At 35.3% G+C, this 19,184-nt stretch overlaps 1 protein-coding gene across 6 annotated transcripts in view; it reads left to right on the top strand.

The window, feature by feature from the left end:
• Nucleotides 1-8,382: 8,382 nt before the first annotated feature.
• LOC143229157 (DNA mismatch repair protein Msh2-like) overlaps nt 8,383-19,184 on the top strand; it is a 146,197-nt gene continuing 135,395 nt past the window's right edge. For 3 of the 6 annotated variants that reach the window (XM_076461065.1, XM_076461061.1, XM_076461060.1), the window contains exon 1: nt 8,397-8,552. In XM_076461065.1, coding sequence (XP_076317180.1) covers nt 8,531-8,552 — 22 coding nt within the window. In that variant the 5' untranslated portion in view covers nt 8,397-8,530. Of the gene's footprint in view, nt 8,553-10,993; nt 11,065-19,184 lie in introns of those variants that run through there. The other 3 variants (XM_076461062.1, XM_076461063.1, XM_076461064.1) reach the window with 3 other exon arrangements.

The following is a 19,184-nucleotide window of genomic DNA, read 5'->3' as shown; positions in this document are numbered from 1 at the left end:
TTATGCTATTTAAACGATGTTATTGATTTGTCATAAAAGTTGTGAAGATGATGTAAAGGAATACATGTGTTTGATAGACTAAGAAAGACAGACTTAACGCTGAAACCAATTAAATGTCAGCTTCTGCAATAAAAGTAAACTATATAGGTCATGTAGTAATCGCAAGTATGAAATCAGACCCAAAGAAGTTAAAGGTATGTAAGAATAAGCGAGTACCGAAAACAGTATACGATATTCATGCATTTTGGTGATTTTGTGGGAAGTGTATTTCAAATTTTGCAATGTTAGCAAGATCCTTAGCCGAGCTATCTAACAAAAATATATGTTTCCAGGGGACAAAAAAGAGAAAAGTAACAATTTGAGAACTACGAGATAAACTTTTAAATATATCAGTTTTATGTTATCTCGATTTCAGTAAAGAATATATTCTGAGTACCGATTCCTCTGGTTTCGATATGGGTGCAGTATATCACATTTAAATGAAAATGGGAAACAACACTCTTTTGCTTACCAAGATAGAGAGCTAGAAAAAGCCGAAAGAAATCTCTTGGTAAATGAACAATAATGTTCTGCAACAGTGAATGGTATTAGAGCAATTCGCTTTTTTTCTCTATATAGTAGAAGGTTTACCATTATTACAAATCATACTCCATTACTGCAGCTGATGACTTTCAAGGATCCATCATCAAGATTAACAACGTTGTTATTATTACTGCAGAAGTACAACTTTGCAGTTATACATCAACAAGGTAGAAAACAATCTAATATTGATGCATTGAGTAGAATAAGAATAGATTAATAACAAACAGGCGATCAAAAAGATAAAAGAAATAAAATTAATAATAAAAATACTCACGAAGTAGTATGGGGCTTAAACCATTTTATTAATGAGCTGAAAGTTGTTAAAAACAGAGTAGCTAAAATCAGAAGTTCGATTCCCCTCGATGGTCACACCAGATAGCCCGATGTGGCTTTGCTATAAGAATGACACAAACACTGTAGCCTGAGATTAATCTAAGCCAAGACGACCAACAGTAAGTAAACTATACCACTAGGGTTTTACACGATCTCAATTCGAATGTTGGGGAAGTAGACAATCTCAAATCATACTCCAAAATCATGTCCAAAAAAAGAGAAAATACCTGGCAAGGCTAAACCTTTAGAGAGGATCCAAGAATTGGCGGTGGGTGATAATAACTAGCTGCCTTCTCTCTAGTATTACACTGCTAAATTAGGTACGGCTAGCCCAGATAGCCCTCGTGTAGCTTTGCACGAAATTAAAAAAAACTCAAAGTTTTTTTATTTGATTTTATGAAGTGTTTTTAATATTATCTCCTTTGTTATAACTGAGTTACGAACAACAATAGTAGATGTAGGAACTTGTGCTTGCTGAGGGAGCATTATACCTGTTTTTGCAGTCTACCCACTGATTTTAGCGCTGCCCTTTCAAATCTATAGTTACCTGTAATTTCTTCCTCGAGAGCATGGTCTTGGATATTAGGCAGTAAATATTAGGAGCCCTGAAAGAGTCTGGATTTAATAAAACAAAATTGATATGTGGAAAGGAAACTTACTTTATTGGTTGCCTGTTGTTATCTTCAGTAGCTGCCACGGGTAACTGACCAAGCTATATCCTCTATCTCTTTTATCGTCTCGTCTGAAAGCTGATGTCTTAACTTTCTGAATTTAAGCTTCTCTCTCTCTAATATATCAACAAGTGAGTACACATACTTACCCCACTTTAGAATTAACGTTTAGACCACCAAACAATATAGTCATACATCAGTCACTGATTTCAGTTTCTGTGAAGTTAACAAAAATTAATCTCCAAACAATAAAACTGTTATGTGCGCCAAAATCTCCTTCTTCAGCAGATATCAGAAATTTTACTTGAATAAACATTTGTTACTCAGGACTTACAAACAAATGTTAATAAACTAGATGTACTTATGCATGATCTCTACAAGAGTTATGTTTGAAGAGTAAATAAAACCAAAACTATGAGAAACAAATATTTTTATTTCTTGTTTTTCAAGTTCATATATCATGCTGTATTGTAACCTACGGAGTGCATAATTCTATTAGTGACTCAGAGCAAGTACGTATTCTACTGACGTCAATACAGTAGAAACTTTACGGGAGATAATTACAGTGTCTACTGATTGACTAACTGACAGACAATACATTACTGTACAATGATGGAAATGGTTAAAGAAGGTGACCCTTCCAGGCAGCCTTCGGTCCTCTTTCGGGGAAATAAAGCTATTGTTTTATCATAAGATTCAATGCTACATTTAAATACTGAAAACAAATGAAATATCGGCCTTTTTCTATTTCAAAATTAAAATACATATTAAATAAAAGAAGATACTTTTAATTGTCATATATTCACAAATTTTGATAATTTTAAATAAAATACGTCTGTATTTGTATTGAAACAATGGTTCGAAAAGTAACGTCACCATAATCTTCTATTTTTTATTTTATTTTCAATACTATGGCATCGTGTGCAATAGTTACAAATCAATATCTGGAATACATTAGTGACTTATGTGTGTAAAGGTCATAAAAGGCTGACTGTTGACATGTTTTACTAAATTTTTGCACGCTGTTGTATTTTAAACAGGTTGCATTATTTCCAGTAAAGAACAGGTTTTTTTATTACATTGGTAGCTACTCATCAGAGTCAGTTAACTTGTAATGTTATTTTCAATTAGATTTCATAAGCCTTAAGGAATATGTTTTTAAAATCTAGTCGTTTATTTGATTTTGAACTAAATGAGTGGTATTCTATAGAACATTCATGTTCACTATAGTATATCTTAAACAATGAACACGCAAATGCAAAGGTGTCGTTAGGTGCTGACACACTGGGTCGGTGCTTCGAACCCCCATTGTTGACTTTAAAAATCATAATAAAAAACTGTATATGAACTTATCTTTATCGTGATTCGCTGCATGTTTTGGACTAGGGAGTTTCAGATTCAACGTAGATCTCTTTCTACCTCACTGTTACTAAATCCTATATAATAGCCCTTGTTACGTTGTTGTTGCATTGTTTACAGTATGTTAAATTCTGTCCATTCTCCACAGTTTTAATTAACATACCCTTTAGAAAACCATGATCGTTGTCACATTAAAATATCGAAAATTTATACGGTTGTGGTCTCGACCTCCAAACTTTCTAAACACCTGGTGACACCTCCGTGCGAATGAATAAATTAATTAAACTTAACAAGTCTGAATTACTCGTAAAACGTAATTTAAGTAAACAAGATGGAGGCCTCAATAGCTGCAGCGCTTGAAACTATTTTCTAGGCAGAATTAGAGTAAATTAAGCTATGAGACATTTTTGCCCCTTTTTATTAGCTATATTTTTGTGCGTGAAACGTGGAGCTTACCAATACACGATTCCATTTTATTACTCAACAGGATCTATCTCTACCAGCCTATCCTCAAATTGAAATTATTTTAAGTACGATTAGGGTAAATTAATCTAAGAGCCTTTGGGCGGGGTCAAATACCTTAGTCGAAAGGGTTTGACCTCTTGAATCCAAAACTGTAATTAGATCTCAAATCGCTCAAGAGATGACGGAGCTATAAGCTAAAAGTTTGTACTTGAAAAACACTCAGAACCGTTGAATCGCTATACCACGGCTAATAACTGTACTTGGCTTTTACGTTATGAAATATTATTATTTACATGGTAGAAAAAAGGGAGAGGAAGCTAGATAAAAGTAATTCCTAAAACAATATTATTTTGTACAACTTATATATGTATTTTTATTTGTGGAATGTATATCACTTCTTAGTAAATAAATAAATATGTATATATATGAATACATATAAATACTCTTTTGTACAGCATGTTCATACATGCCTGTATTATCATTAACAAATACACTGTGTTAAGCATATTTCTAGTTTTCTTTCTTTTTTTTTCAAACTGTGAACAGCGATATGGGATGGTGATAACAGCTTGAGAAACACCAAGTTAGTCTGCATAGTGAGATCACCGTGATTTTTGATATTGGGTTTATTTTACATGTTACAGGAAAATTATTACTCCTACAACTTAGAGTTACTTCGAAATATGCCATTTTTCACAGACGAATAATCAAGAAATCTGCCTAAGATAAGTTACAACTACATTGTCTAATTAGTTGTGTACCAATAGACATCGGGCCAGGCATGGCCAAGCGTGTTAAGGCGTTCGACTCGTAATCCGAGGGTCGCGAATTCGAATCCCGGTCGCACCAAACATGCTCGCCCTTTCAGCCGTGGGGGCGTTATAATGTGACGGTCAATCCCACTGTTCGTTGGTAAAAGAGTAGCCCAAGAGTTGGCGGTGGGTAGTGATGACTAGATGCCTTCCCTCTAGTCTTACACTACTAAATTAGGGACGGCTAGCACAGATAGCCCTCGAGTAGTTTTGTGCGAAATTCCAAAACAAAACAAACCAATAGATATCGACACAACTATAGATAAACGAAAAAAATCAATTGCCAAGATATATATAAAAACTACACTTCTAGAGAACTAATAACACTTGGAAAATAACTGTTCACAAAGCAAGAAGAAATGTTATCTCTTTATTGGTCATCATCAAACTAATGCTTATTTTACTTGTCATGGTAATAGCTATGAGGTGTAATGTATACACGATGATTCACATTCGCACAATGAACTTGAAAAGCAGGAAATTACTAAACCCTTTTGGTCAATAGTCTTCCAACTACCCCACTGTAATAGTTTTAACAAATACACAGTAGCCATATAGTTTAGTGCATAGACTGTATTTTATGTCAACGCTTAAAGATTGAAAGGGCGTAGTGAACCAATTACTTTAGTCTTCTAACTGCCTGGCCATATTACAGTTGTTACTCAATCCTATAGATTAAATTGATATTCTATTCTCAGGTAGTTTCTTACAATTTCAGGAATGCCTCAGATGAGTACCTTCAGCTTGTTATATGAATCAAAATGACCTAAGGTAACATGCTGATCTTTTTATGACTCATAAGTTCCTTTTCCAGGTTTCTGGTCAAGTAAATGCCCTAAAAATTCATCTATAATATAAAGACATAACTTATTGACGTGTAACACGTATTTTCAGATATCTCACATTCATTGCAGCTAACACATTACAAGACCAATTCGTTAGAATATGAGTTGAATTCAAGTTGCTTTAGTGCAACTGGCATGTGCCACAGTGACATCCAATCACCACTTTGGAACATCCATTATTTTATTGTCAAATTACAGAAATTATTTATCTGTTGTGTTGCCTTTCCAAGTTCATGTCAGATAAGTTTGTTTGTATCGACTATCAATTATCTTATCCATTCTATAGCACCTCGAGAACACCAGAGGACTTCTCATAGGATATGATCAAACAACACGCCTACAGGAAGTATCATTTTCTGTTAGACACGAGCAGGTTTAGCAAACAACCTCTGAATCCCTGTTCAGTTGCTCTATTTATCATTATCATAATTGTTAGTCCCAGTCGGTTCTCTTGAGATTAACAAAATTCATAAGCATATTTTTTAATACTTGCTCCGTGAAATAATCGAACAGGAGATAATAAGGTGAAGTAAGAGTCTTCACCACACCTAACACTTTACACAACTCAGCAAACAGGTTGTAGTTTGAAACATTTAAATGTGATATATTTTGTGGAAAACTGTAGCGATTTGTTCACATTGCAATGTTTTAATGCATGAGTTCTATGTTTAATTATGGCTGGTTTGATTCTAAACGTTCATAAGTATGTGGTTTGGTTTGTTTTGAATTTCGTGCAAAGCTACACGAGGGCTATCTACACTAGCCGTCCCTAGTTTTGCAGTGTAAGACTAGAGGGAAGGCAGCTAGTCATCACCACCCACTGCCTACTCTTGGGCTACTCTTTTACCAACGAATAGTGGGATTGATCGTCACATTATAACGCCCCACAGCTGAAAGGGCGAGCATGTTTGGTGTGACGGGAATTCGAACCCGCGACTCTCAGATTACGAGTTGAGTGTCTTAACCACCTAGCCATATAGGCCCATAAGTATGTGATTTCTCACTATCAGAAAGTAATAGAGTTATTACAAAATCTGCACTGCACACACCAAGTAATAAGTATGGTGGACTCATTATGTTATCCTGTGTTGATGAACAGAATCTCATACTTTTAGTGACTGAGATGTTTATTATGTATGCGACTTCTTCTTTATGATGTGAAATCACTGCTGTCGTTACATGTTTATTGTAAATGACAGAAACGTAGTTTAACTATTGTTTTTGAGTTGTTTTGATTTAGAGATATGTTTCCTTTATATAATTGAATATTGTTTTTCTCTTTTTCTGACAAATAACACTAAATGTGAAGATCAGTGTTGTTTTTGAAAAAGGTAGTCATAATTCCGAACCTTATTTTGATTGCATTAGGTTATAGCGGAAACACCAAACTTTTGTTTCACTGCTAAAACCTAATGTATTTAAAACTCCTAACATTGAAGGTTTTGGACACTGCTTATAATGTAGTTTGCTAAATTTGGGTTAATATTATTAAGTGTCTTTCTACAGTTTAACTAACCACCATCTCCTTTTACCATAGGTGTAAGAATCTATGTTTATGTGAGATGACTGAACTTGCTATAACCCAGCACAATCATGAATTAAGCTAAGGTACCAGTGCGTGCATCGTTCAAAACGAAGCTACGTGCATTTCATACTAACTTGTGCTTGAGACAGGTAAATTATTGTGTGATAATGGAGAGTACCTTTGCCATTAACAAAATAAAACACCGCACCTATAGTGTATCCATATCTAGGCTGCCTTTTTTCAAAAAACGGTAAAGTTGCGACCATGGATGCCATGGTTTTTAATCTTACTTTGATAGCTGATTTTTTAAAATATTTTATAGGTTGAACTAACTTGGAGTTTCAAAAGTGACTTATTAATGGAACGGTGAATCTTATAAATTGCCTTATAGTCTATTGCATTCAGAAAAGAAGAGAGTAAAATGCCCAACTAGCTTCGGCTTAATGTCCATCGCACATGTGTTAGCTACACTAAAAGTGCTACACCAGCTACCGACAAAACGCGATGAGCATACAGAGGTCAATACGTGTAATAGTAAGCAAAAGTTTAACCCCGAGAATCAAAATGTCAATGACGACCATCATGTACAGGGAAATTACAATATATTCTTCATATATACTGAAGGAGTTGTACATCATATAAATGTATATTCTTATATAACCTGTAGCAACAGATGAAGGGCCCTTGTATTATGCGAAATGTCTCGTCAGCATAGAATATAGCAGATATAATGTGGTTAATTTATTATCAAGTAAAGGAGCAGTTTAGCCCTGAACTTCAAAGCTGGGTTCGGTTCATACGATAGAGTAAAATATGTCCTACACTTTGATCTTTGGGTGCATAATAAGTATGTCACTCAATTCCTTGGCGTGAATAATGTGTTGTAAGATGATATTTATTTGATTTCTTTCCTTATGATCAGTAATGTAAAATTAGGAGCGCCGGCAGGTAGCCTTGGTGGTTTTGCCAAAATTGCAAAATACAAATACAGTTTTCTGTCATTTCTTTACTATATGATCTCGCGTGATTCTGGTATATAGTTTATATACTATATAAGGTATATAGTCAAACTCCTAATCTAGTAGTGATGATTCATATGACTTTACAATGGATAATTGACAAATACTTCAAATCCAAATGATTTCATGCTCTGTCTTAGCTTACCATCCTATATCGATTTTCGTACGTCGTGAAAAAAATAATAAAATTAGATACTTTTGAAGATTGTATGTGTGTTTTTCTTATAACAAAGCCACGTTGGACTATCTACTGATTTTTTAAGAGTTTTACTTTATTTTTATCATACAAATTTCTATTTAAATTGAACTAGAAGTTAAATGGCCAGGTGGGTTAAGGCGTTCGACTCGTAATCTGAGGGTCGCAGGTTCGAATCCCCGTCGCTCCAACATGCTCGCCTTTTTAGCCGTGGGGACGTTAGAATGTGATGGTCAATCCTACTATTCGTTGGTAAAAGAGTAGTTCAAGAGTTGGCGGTGGGTGGTGATGACTAGCTGTCTTACACTGCTAAATTAGGGACGACTCGCGCAGATAGCCCTCGAGTAGCTTTGAGCGAAATTCAAAAACGAACAGACGAAAAAATGTAATATGCATTAATATTTCATATGATAAAATAACACGGCAAAAAATCAAAGTGAGCAACATTTTGGCGGTAAAAGTACAGAACAAAAAGGTACAACAAGAAAACAACAACTATTGTTTTTCTTAATATATTTATGTGTGTAATGACTAATTGCAATTTTACTGCTGATCTAAAAGCGTTAATCATGTTTAGATGGCGCTGTAATTCACACCAAACAGAGTCAACAATCTAGTTTCTTTCTTATTTAAGCGCCTTTTCTGAAAATAGTGTTGTGGGTAATGTCATGTGAAGTAATTAGTTTTGCACTTTAAGATTATTTTGAAAATAGGTTTTGCAAGATGAATCTGACAGAAAGTGAAGGTGTGTTTAACTTTATGCACTTTAGTTTGAAAAAGTTTAGCCCAGGTTAAGATGGCAATTATAAATGATATAAATATAGCACACGTATGGCAAAGCGCGGTTAAGCAAGACGTTTTCGTTGAAAATAAGAAAAGTTTGGGGTTTAAGATTGAGGTTTTTAAGATCGTTAAAACTTTTAATGCTATAAAACTTTCAGATATGCATTTGTTTTGAATAGGGTTACATTATATAACTCGTGTATAGGCTATTCAGCCCTATGATGCAGCTGTATCGGAAGGGCGACGAAACCGATGTGCCACAAAATCTCATCCCCCGTCCAAATCTTATTGCAGCTTAAATCCGCGAAATTTTCTCATATAAATTTCATCCCTCTGTGTCGAATCTTTTAGTAAATGTCTGTTTTTGTTAATTTTATTCATTTCACATTGTATTGTTAACAGACACATTCCGTGGTTATTAGTTTATATAATGTAAACGGCCTGTGTATCGTTTATTACAATTGTTATTTGTAAGCTTGGAATTGAACAAATGGTTACTAAGTTAATAATTCAGTAGGCTATAGCATTAACACAATAACACTAATAGCAAACAGGGAATATTTTAATTAGTAAAACTTTTCAAAATTCTGAAATATATTGAAAGTAAAATGAAAGGAACAACTCTATATTTAATTATATACTATATAATGTTTGCAAGGACGTTCTTTTAAAAACATTGTACTAAAACTTGTGAATTACATTGGATAATTAGTTATACTATAGTTCCTAGTACTAGGCCCACTAACTTGTGTTGTTACTATTAGTACTAATGTTTTGGAAAGGTAATTTATACATGTATGTATTAGTTTCTTTTTTCTACATATATTGCATCTGATTTTTTTTATCCTTTTATGGACAATTCTGCTATCAAGAATCATTACGATTAAAACTTGGAATTGGAAACTTCTTAAACCCAAGACTGATGTCAAGTTGTATTTGGGTTTTCACGCACAATTTCAACATGCTCTTGTTGTTACTTTTATTTCAAAATCTTGATTATTTATACATTTGTTGAATTTCAAAATTTAACTACTTTTATCAAAATGCATAATTGCTATTACTTAATTTATATTATAAATACAGTAAACAGTTAATTGTGCATTGTTTTGTTATATATATTTATATATACACACGTATCTGCAGATAAGTATATATTGAAATTTTTTTATTGTTGTTGTTTTATTCCAAATTTCAGATATTTATAATAAAATGAAAGTATTGAATAGGAGGCTGGGGTTCATGTATTAATAGATTGCATATCACATCATATTCATGTTGTCACAAATGTGCTTACGTCATATTATGTTAACTTTAAACTGTATATTTTTGTTATAGTTTCTTTGTTACCTAGTTAGCTTTGAATTTTAATTATAGTGTTAAATTGAAAATTTTGAGAAAACTTTTCACTTAAGGTTTCTACCATCTTTAGAAATGCATTTAATATGTGAAGTTTTAATGAAGAAAGTTTAATTTTTGAGATTGCCAAGATTATGGGCATGGCTGCTGTGTCTAAATAAGATAAAGCTATAACCATGGAATGCATAAATGTGACTGTCACAACCTTGCACTCCATTTACCTTCTGTTTGGGCATAGACAGAAAATAGCCTAAATTTATGAACATATACTATTTACTTACAAGAGTACATTTGTCAGTTCATGTTCATTTTAAGAAAACTAAGAATCTGTCTTAACTTTAATGATACTGATAGTAAATGATTATTTCATTTAGTTTTGATGATAAATACCAATTGCTAAAGCCACTAGATTTGAAATAGGCCTACTTCAATTGTAAGTATTATTTATGTAATGTCATACTGCACATGAATGTTAAAATTTGGAAAAATCTACTTGGAAGCCATATAAATGCAATAGACAAATTGTCAAAATGTATTGGAAATATACAGAACATTTTAAGAAAGTTTATGTATACTTGATTTCTACAAAATGCAAAATATTTCTGTAAAATATACATACATAATTTGTCAAAGTATCATTTTATATTCTAAAGACATTTGGTATGGGTATTAAAAGTTTTTAAATAAGTGCAGAAATAAAGTATCATTTCTTGTGATGTAATTGTTTGCATACCACATATAAAAAAGTCTTAAAGACTTATTAAGCTAACCAAGAATCCATTTCTCGCATGAAAAGTTGTTCACAGGATTAGGCTTCATACAAATTAAAAGAGTGAGCTAACTATTTTAGCAACAGTATAAGCAGTACCTTCTCAAATACATTGTATTGGCTTTCATATGTATTGATATGATGGAGGTAGAATGAATGTAGATCATACAGTCTAAATTTTTTCCTAAAATGTTGTTCAGTTTTTTCAATAATTACATATTCTTGAATACATGATCAGTATATAGTTAATTTTTGTTACATGTACTTGTTTCAGCTACAGTTCTTCTACATCAGTGTTTCCATTTACATGAAGTGTTTGTGATTAAACATGCTATCACCTTTAATAAAGGTCAGGCTTTGTGTTCTATAAATTGTATAAATTAAGTATATTCAGATGTGGTTTAAGTTACACATGTATTTGCTCCAATTGATGTGTTACTTGCATCATTATGGAACATATTGTAAAGAAATTGATAGACATATGTAATGTGAATTTGTTGGGGTAGACTAGTCTTTGGAATACCAAGATTTGAAAAAAAAAACTTTTACTCAGTATTATGCTTGTTAACAGAATAATTCAATCAGTTACTAGGACTTTTTATATATCCTGGATATCAGAATTAAATTGAATTGGTATTCTAAATATAATTTTGGTAACCATTTAATTCTGCACATATTCTGCATTGTTGCTAAGTCAAAGAAGCTGTTTGTGACATTGTATGTTGCAAGACAGAGTGATGTATGCAGACTAATGGTGTCTCATCATGTGGTTCTGAGGTTGCTTTTGTAAGTTACTCGGGAATGACTGGTGAGTACTTAGACTTGCTTTTTCTGGCTCCTATCATTACTAAATCAACCTCAGTAGAGTGTTATTTGAATAATCCATTTTCTTCAGTTGGTTACTTGGGTTTTAGGGGGGAACTCTTCTTGTTAGCAGAAAGGATGGCAACTGACTACTTAGTTTTTCTTCCTTCTCCTGATATTGCTGTTTATGCTCCTCAGTTACATGATGGGGTAGATATGATTTGTCCCCCACATTTATCAGATTAGCATACTTTGGCTTATCACCACCAGAAGTGGCATACTTAAATTCTCCACAGATACATCCTTTTGGAGCTGTGGGTGTCCATATTGAAACTTGTGATTACTTTAAACAAATTACAGTTTTTTGTATTCACCTTACACTCATGACAGTCCTGAGGTATTTATCTTCAATCCAACTTTTGTCTGAAGCTCATCAATCTTCTCTTTTGGCAATCTGAGGATGAGTAGGAGATTTTTCTTATGTCTACATCATTCAGGTTGTTTTCCATTCTTTTTTTGGTTCCTGGCTGGTTTGTTGTTGGGATTTATCAGGAAGGAATGTTTTGTTAGGATGAGTTTGATTACCATATTCTGTTCTCAGGGAAGGTTATGGGAAGGTCCTTTTCTCTGCCCCATGTTATTTTTTAAAAGTTCCAGAGATGTTAAAACCCCAAATTGATAATGCCCATTTATATTCTTTATTATTCTTGACTACTTGTCTTTTTGGGAGTATTGGTCTGTAGTGTTTCCTGGCTCACTCCTTCAGTTCCCAGATCTAATAGTAGGTTTCTATCCCAAGAGTGGGAGAAGAGAGGAACATCATTACATCACTTCCTGGACATTTGGAGTTCTTTCACCAGAGGTCCATGGGTGCTCCAAATGCTGGCTTTAGGATTGGTCATTTAATTTAAATCACCTTTCCCAATGTCTGCTGAAACTGTTGTTTTTATCACCTTCATCAGATCCAGAAAAAGTGGAGCTCTATTCCCAGAACAAATGGGAGTTTAGTCAAAATGGCAGTAAAGGGCTGATCCCATTTTTCTAGGATTTTATTCCCATTTATTCATGATACCCAAAAAGCAAGTGACTAGCATCCAATCATCAATCTATCCTGGCTCAATCAGTTTTTAGATACTCCTTGTTTAACAATGGATTCTTTTCTCACCTTATGATGGCACTTTGCACCAGGGATCTGGATTATAAAGTTTGACTTTTTTAATGTGTACCTCTACATTCCCTTAGCAGAATTTTCCTGAAGGTTTCATCACAAGGATTAGGTGCTACAGTTTTGATCTCTTCTTTTTGGTCTTACATCAACACCTAATGTCTTCTGCAAAATTGACTTTCTTTATCTTCATCTACATTCCTTGGTCCTCTGCACACATTATTGTAGACAACTGGCTTCATTCTGTCAAATAGCAGAACAATTTAAGTAAGCTCATTATCTCATATGGGGATGTGGTCATCTTTGAACCTATCATTTCCCCCTTGATGTGGATTCCTGCACATGGTGAGGGGACCTCCCAGAAAAGGTTCTGTTCTTTCAGTTTACCTCCTCTGGGATCAAAACATCCACCCACGTGCTTACTTCATGGCAACCCGTGAAGGGGAGGAGAGGATCCTGGTGGTTCAGGGGTCCAACCTTAACACACTACTTTGGCCTTGAACTCCTGTAGTCTAGCCAGTTCTTTACTGCTATTGATCTCTCAAGTTGCTCCCTTTCACTATTCTCCCATTTTTCATGGAGGGTTGATGATAATCCACAAGGCAGTGATCATTTTTCTATAATTTTGAGAGAGACTGGCCATCGTTGATGCCACTTGAACCACAGACCCCAGTGGAAGCTGGATCATGCAAACTGGCCCTCTTTCACTGCTCTTGCAGAACTTGATCCTGCCATTGTTTGTAAGCTAACAATAGATAATTGTGTGGCAGCAGTAACTGACTGTATTATACAAGCAGCTGCTCAATGTATTCCTTAAAACTTCGACATGTTTTCCACGATATCCTCGTCCATGGTGGAATCCTGACTGCCACATGGCACAGAAGGTTCAACAACAGGCCTGGGATACTTTTTGTAGGTATACCACACTTTCGCACTGCATATCTTTCCAACAGGCCTGTGCACATGCTTGATGGGTAAGACGGCAAGGCCAGAAGGAATCATGGATTAAGTTCACAACCAGCATATCTTCTACCACCAATTCCAAAGTCATATGGGACACAATTTGAAAGGTCAGTGGGCAATATAATTCTGTCCCCCTCTCGACCTTGCTATCTGATGGCCAGGAAGTAGCTGATACCCTGAGCATTACCGATACTCTAGGTGAAAGCTTTTTCTGGGTATCTTGCACTTCTGCTTCTTCCTCCACCTTAGCCATCAAGAATCAGGCAGAGTGATCACCTTTTTCCTTTCAAGCTGATTGTCTCTATGACTATAATTGTCCATTTACACTGGTGGAAGTCAAACTGGCAGTTCATCGGTGTGGCAGTACATCAGTTGGACCTGATGATGTACACTATGAAATGCTGCTCCATCTGTCTCTTGCTGTTCTTTTGATTGTTTTTAATCAGATCTGGCAGGAGTATGTTATTCCTGATGCCTGGTGCTGGGCTATTGTCCTACCTTTCTGTAAGCCTAGGAAGGATCCTAAGATTCCTTCAAACTACTGTTCTATTGCTTCAATGAGTTGTCTCTTTAAGACCTTAGAGAGGATAATCAATGCTTGTCTTGTTTGGTTCCTCGAATCAAACAACCTCTTCTTGCCCATCCAGTGTGGATTCCAATGACAACTCTTCACCGTGGACCACCTGATTTGACTTGAAACATCAATCAGAGAAGCCTTTCTCAAATGACAACATCTTGTATCAATACTTTTTGACATTAAGAAGGCTTATGATATAACATGGAGGTATGGTGTTTTGTGAGACTTCCTTATATATGGATGATGTGGCCATTTGCCCATTTTTATTAAAAATGTTTTAATGGACAGGAGATTCCAAATTCATGTGGGTTCAACACTTTCCTGTTCTTTTCTACCGGAACTTGGAGCCCTTCAGGGCTGTGTTTTGAGTGTCGCACTTTTCAGTATAAAGATTAATACCATCACTGAACAACTCCTTCTCACTGTTGCAAATGTTGACGACATTTACATCTCATGTCAGTCATCAAACATGAGGTATATTGAGCAGCAGCTACAGACTTCTTTCAATCGTTTACTGAAGTGGACCACAGCAAATGGCTTTAGCTTCTCTCTTTCTAAAACCATTTGCATGCATTTTTGCTGCCAATGGGGTATTCGCCCTGATCCTGAACTTTGTATTTGTGAAATTATGCTGCCTGTGGTCCCTGAGAGAAAGTTCTTGGGGCTTATCTTTGACTGTAAGCTGACCTTTATGCCACACAACAAGCAGCTACAGGTCAAATGTACAAGAGCACTAAACATCCTCCATGTCCTCTCTTCCACCACTTGGGGAGTGGACTGATGTTCTATGCTAAAGATATATTGTGCTCTTATTCAGTCAAAACACAACTATGGATCACTGGTCTATGGCTCTGCCTTAAAGATGCTAGACCCCATTCATCATCAAGAACTTAGGCTTTGCACTGGGGCTTTCTGCACTTCTCCAGTTCATAACTTCTACATAGTCTCATGAACCTTCTTTGCACCTCTGCCATTTGCAACTGTCTTTACTATATGCTTGAAAACTTCATTCCTTACCAAAGCATCCCACCTGGGGTTGTGTTTTTTTTCCTTGTAAGCCATACTTTATCAGAACAAATGATCTGCCATTGCTCCTTTTGGTCTTTGTATCCATGTGCAGTTGGATAACATGGCTTTTTACAGTCCCCAGATGTGACCTATCTTTAAGTCATCTGAGAAAAGTAGACACTCCCAATTGGAAATAGTGTCTGTTATTTGCTGAACATCTTTCAAACCATTCTTCCATTGCTATTTATACAGATAGTTCAGAATCAGGTGTCTGTGTGGGCTCTGCCATGGTTTGTTGTGCGCAAAAATGCCCTCTACAGCTTCTGTGTTCACTGCTGAACTGTACACCATTTCTCTTGCTTGCACCACATAGAAGCTAAGCAGTACTGAAACTGCACTATTTATACTTACTTGCATTGTTCTCTACTGGCCCTGGAATTGCTTTACGTTAGTTCACACCCTGTTCTCACCGATATTCAAAACCAACTGGCCTATTTCTCTTTAACATTTACTTCTATTGAGTTTTTCTGGATACCGGGCCACGTTGGTATTTGCAGGAACGAGCTTGCTGACACCACAGCTAAATCTATGCTCTGGCACTATCATTGCTGTGCATGTTCCATACATGGACTATGGTCCTGTATTCAGCTGGCAGTCGACTAGGAGTGAGAAACGTGAAAACAAGCTTTTTCAAATAAAACCCTATATTTGGCTGTCTTGCTTCAGTAAGGATTGGAAAGAGGAAGTTGTTCTAACTGGACTACTTATTTGTTACAGTTTTTTGAACTCATCATTTTCTTTTATCTGGGACTAATGCACCAAAGTGTTGTCCATGTAACACTCGGGTCACAATAAGGCACATTTTACTGTCTTGCCTTCTTAATGTCTCTCAACGATGGCACTATTTTAAACATGTTCTGTCCCAAGATTTGTCCATAACATTAGACAGTGTTATTGGTGATGGCAACACTGTCCACCTTGGAAATGTTTTTAGTTTTTGAAAGGCCATTTAAGTTCTTTAATTTATACATTTGACCTTTTTTAATGTGATTCTCTTCTAAGAATCACAGTCCATCTAGTTCGATTTGAAATTAGAAAATGGCTGTGACATTAAATAACTCGAAACCAGGACTGGAAAGGACAGCTTCAGGTGACAGGCGGTGTTTTTTGTACTTACCTGTTAGTCTTCCTGGTGAGTTATGATAATTACAGTTATGCTGCAGAAAGTCCTTTACAACTTGTATTACTGTAGTTTTTCTCTTAACATTGTAGAATAAATGTAAACATTGGTTTTATGCTATTTATGTTTTTTGAAACTTTGTTTTGTTTTACTTTGATTTTAACTTTTTTACCAGATGTTTGATGCAGATAGCCTAGCTGCTTTGTGCCATGAAACACCAAATCATCCAACCAACCTATCATTCCTTTGGGTTGAGCACATATGAGGTCCCATCAGTGGTCACTGCACAACCAATGGATTGTGCATTTTAATCCTTTGGATCATTGTCTCATTACTTACATGCAACTTTGTTAATTGCAAATGATGGTTAGATTGAAGTAACACTATTAATGGGGCACCCATTCTTCCATCTCATCCCAAAGTCCATCTCTTCAGGGATAGGGAGATTATCTTCAACATTGATATTCCAGGATACTTCAATAGAAGATGAGTTCACTTCTCATGTCAATGTTCTCAAACTTGTTGTGGTACATTGGACAGTGGTTCAAGGTCTGTCTCTTTTAAGGGAAAAAATTGTCATGATATATTTTGACAATTCCACAGTTGTATTTCAGATTTCTTGTTTACAGGCACACGTTGTTGAGACCTTTGATTTTATACCCTGGATCTTCCTTATTGGACTCATTCTCAATGTATTGCATGCTATATTTCAGGAATTATGAATTTAATTGCAGATCTCAACATGACTGCACCTGATTCTTCTGATGGAATGGATGATACATTACAAAGATTTTTTCCTTGGATTTGCTCCAATGATCAATGCCTTTGTAACTCATTGGAATTTTCAAATGCATATGGTTTGGTTTACAATACCTCCCTCATTGTCAAGCATTAGCAGTAGATGCATTCACTCAGGACTAGACAAGTTTAAATCTGTGTATTTGTTTTGCTACTAGTCCAAGTGTGAAGTGATTTTCATGTTATGATTAAAATTATTTTTAATCCCAGGAATCTTAAGTATAATTTCTGTATAGTGTAAGACTATTTTGTCTGTTATTTTCTCTACCTTAACAAAGTGGAGTATGTAAATTTGACTGGTTTTAACTACCTTTTAAAAAAAATGAAATAAATAACTTTTGCTTTTTTCGTTATCGAATGACCTCAAATTATAACAAAAACAATAATATATAACTAGCCTTTAGTTTTTATGAAGTGACCTATTTTGACTGTGTTTTAGTGGACTAATATTTCGTAAAATATAGTCACATTTAAATTATTTTGCATTATATATGTACAAAGATTGTTAGTATTTACAAATAAATTCTTAAACTTATTTTTCTTAAAACATAGAACACTAAATATATGTAGCAAACAATTTATCTTCCAGCTATGACAACTTTTGTACTCATTTGCTAAGCCTTTTCAAATTTTGCACATAGAGGATGTGAAACAAATTTTTTTAGGTTTTATATATACATTTGAAATACCTAAGAAATCATGACTACAGTGGTACTTCAGTTCTTGAAGTTAATCTGTTCGAGAAGGCTATTTGAAAACCGAATCAATTTTTCCTATAAGAAATACTGTAAATTAAATTAATCCGTTATAGACCTCTAAAAAGTATGCATTATGAAGCATTTTAAGTAAAAATACTGGTTATTTATACCTGTATAATAATACTTACATGCATAAAGTCAACCACAAAAACTATAAACACACTAAAAAACAATAAATGAAAATTTAACTGCACTTTACCTGTGCTGATGAGAGGTGATGGCATAAGTGAAAGATGGTGAGGAACGTGGAGAGAAGGAGGGTTATTATAGTTTGGAAGGGCAGTCATCTTCCATAAAAACATCAGGTAACTCTCCTTCTGGGGTTCTTTCTCTTTTCTGTTTCTTTGCACTGTTACAACCTGTTTGAGACTCGCTGGACCTATTTCTCACTAAAAATTTGTCTAATGAGGTTTGTTTCTGCCTGCATTTTAAAATGTTTCTGAAGACATGGCATTGTTATTGAAAAGGTTTTATGCTACAGTTTTCTACAGCTTTGTCAGCATGAAATTTTTCCACAAAACTTTGCAACTCTCCCCATTTTCCACACATTTACTTGATTAGTGAACTAGGAACATCCTCCATTTCCACCTCCTCATCTGAAGACACTTCCACAGTTGCCTTCTGTTGTGCTTCTTCTGAAGGTCTTGGAGTTCTTCCATGGTGAGCTCAGTGTTGTGATCTTCCACCAACTCCTCCACATCATCACCACTCACCTGCCTAGTGGGACAATATCCTTGACAAATGGCTCGGTCTCAAAGCGTATAAAGTCTCTATCTGCTACTGAGTCTTGCCACAATTCCTCCAGGCTGAGTTCATGGTCCTCAAAGACACTTCCCTCCAGGCTTTGTCTATGATCCTCAATCAATGGAGGATATTAAAGTAATATTTCCAGAACTCTCTGAGGGTTGACTCTGTGCCAGAGGTCACTTCAAAGCACTTTTGAAACAGTGCTTTGGTGTAGAGTTTCTTAAAGTTCAATATGACCTGCTGGTACATGGACTGAATGAGAGGAGTCGTGTTAGGGGGCAAGAGCTTCACTGTAATGAAACTGTACTCCTCCACCAACCCGTCCTCCAAGCCTGATGGGTGAGCAGGTGCATTGTCCATCACAAGAAAGGTCTTGAGTGACAACTGTTTTCCCGTGAAGTAATTCTTTACACTTGGGGCAAACACTTCATGGACCCACTCCATAAAAAATTGCCTGGTTACTCATGTT

Source organism: Tachypleus tridentatus, chromosome 10 (genome assembly GCF_004210375.1).
Source record: "Tachypleus tridentatus isolate NWPU-2018 chromosome 10, ASM421037v1, whole genome shotgun sequence".
Taxonomy (NCBI): Eukaryota; Metazoa; Arthropoda; class Merostomata; order Xiphosura; family Limulidae; genus Tachypleus; species Tachypleus tridentatus.
This window is presented reverse-complemented; position numbering and strand designations above follow the sequence as displayed.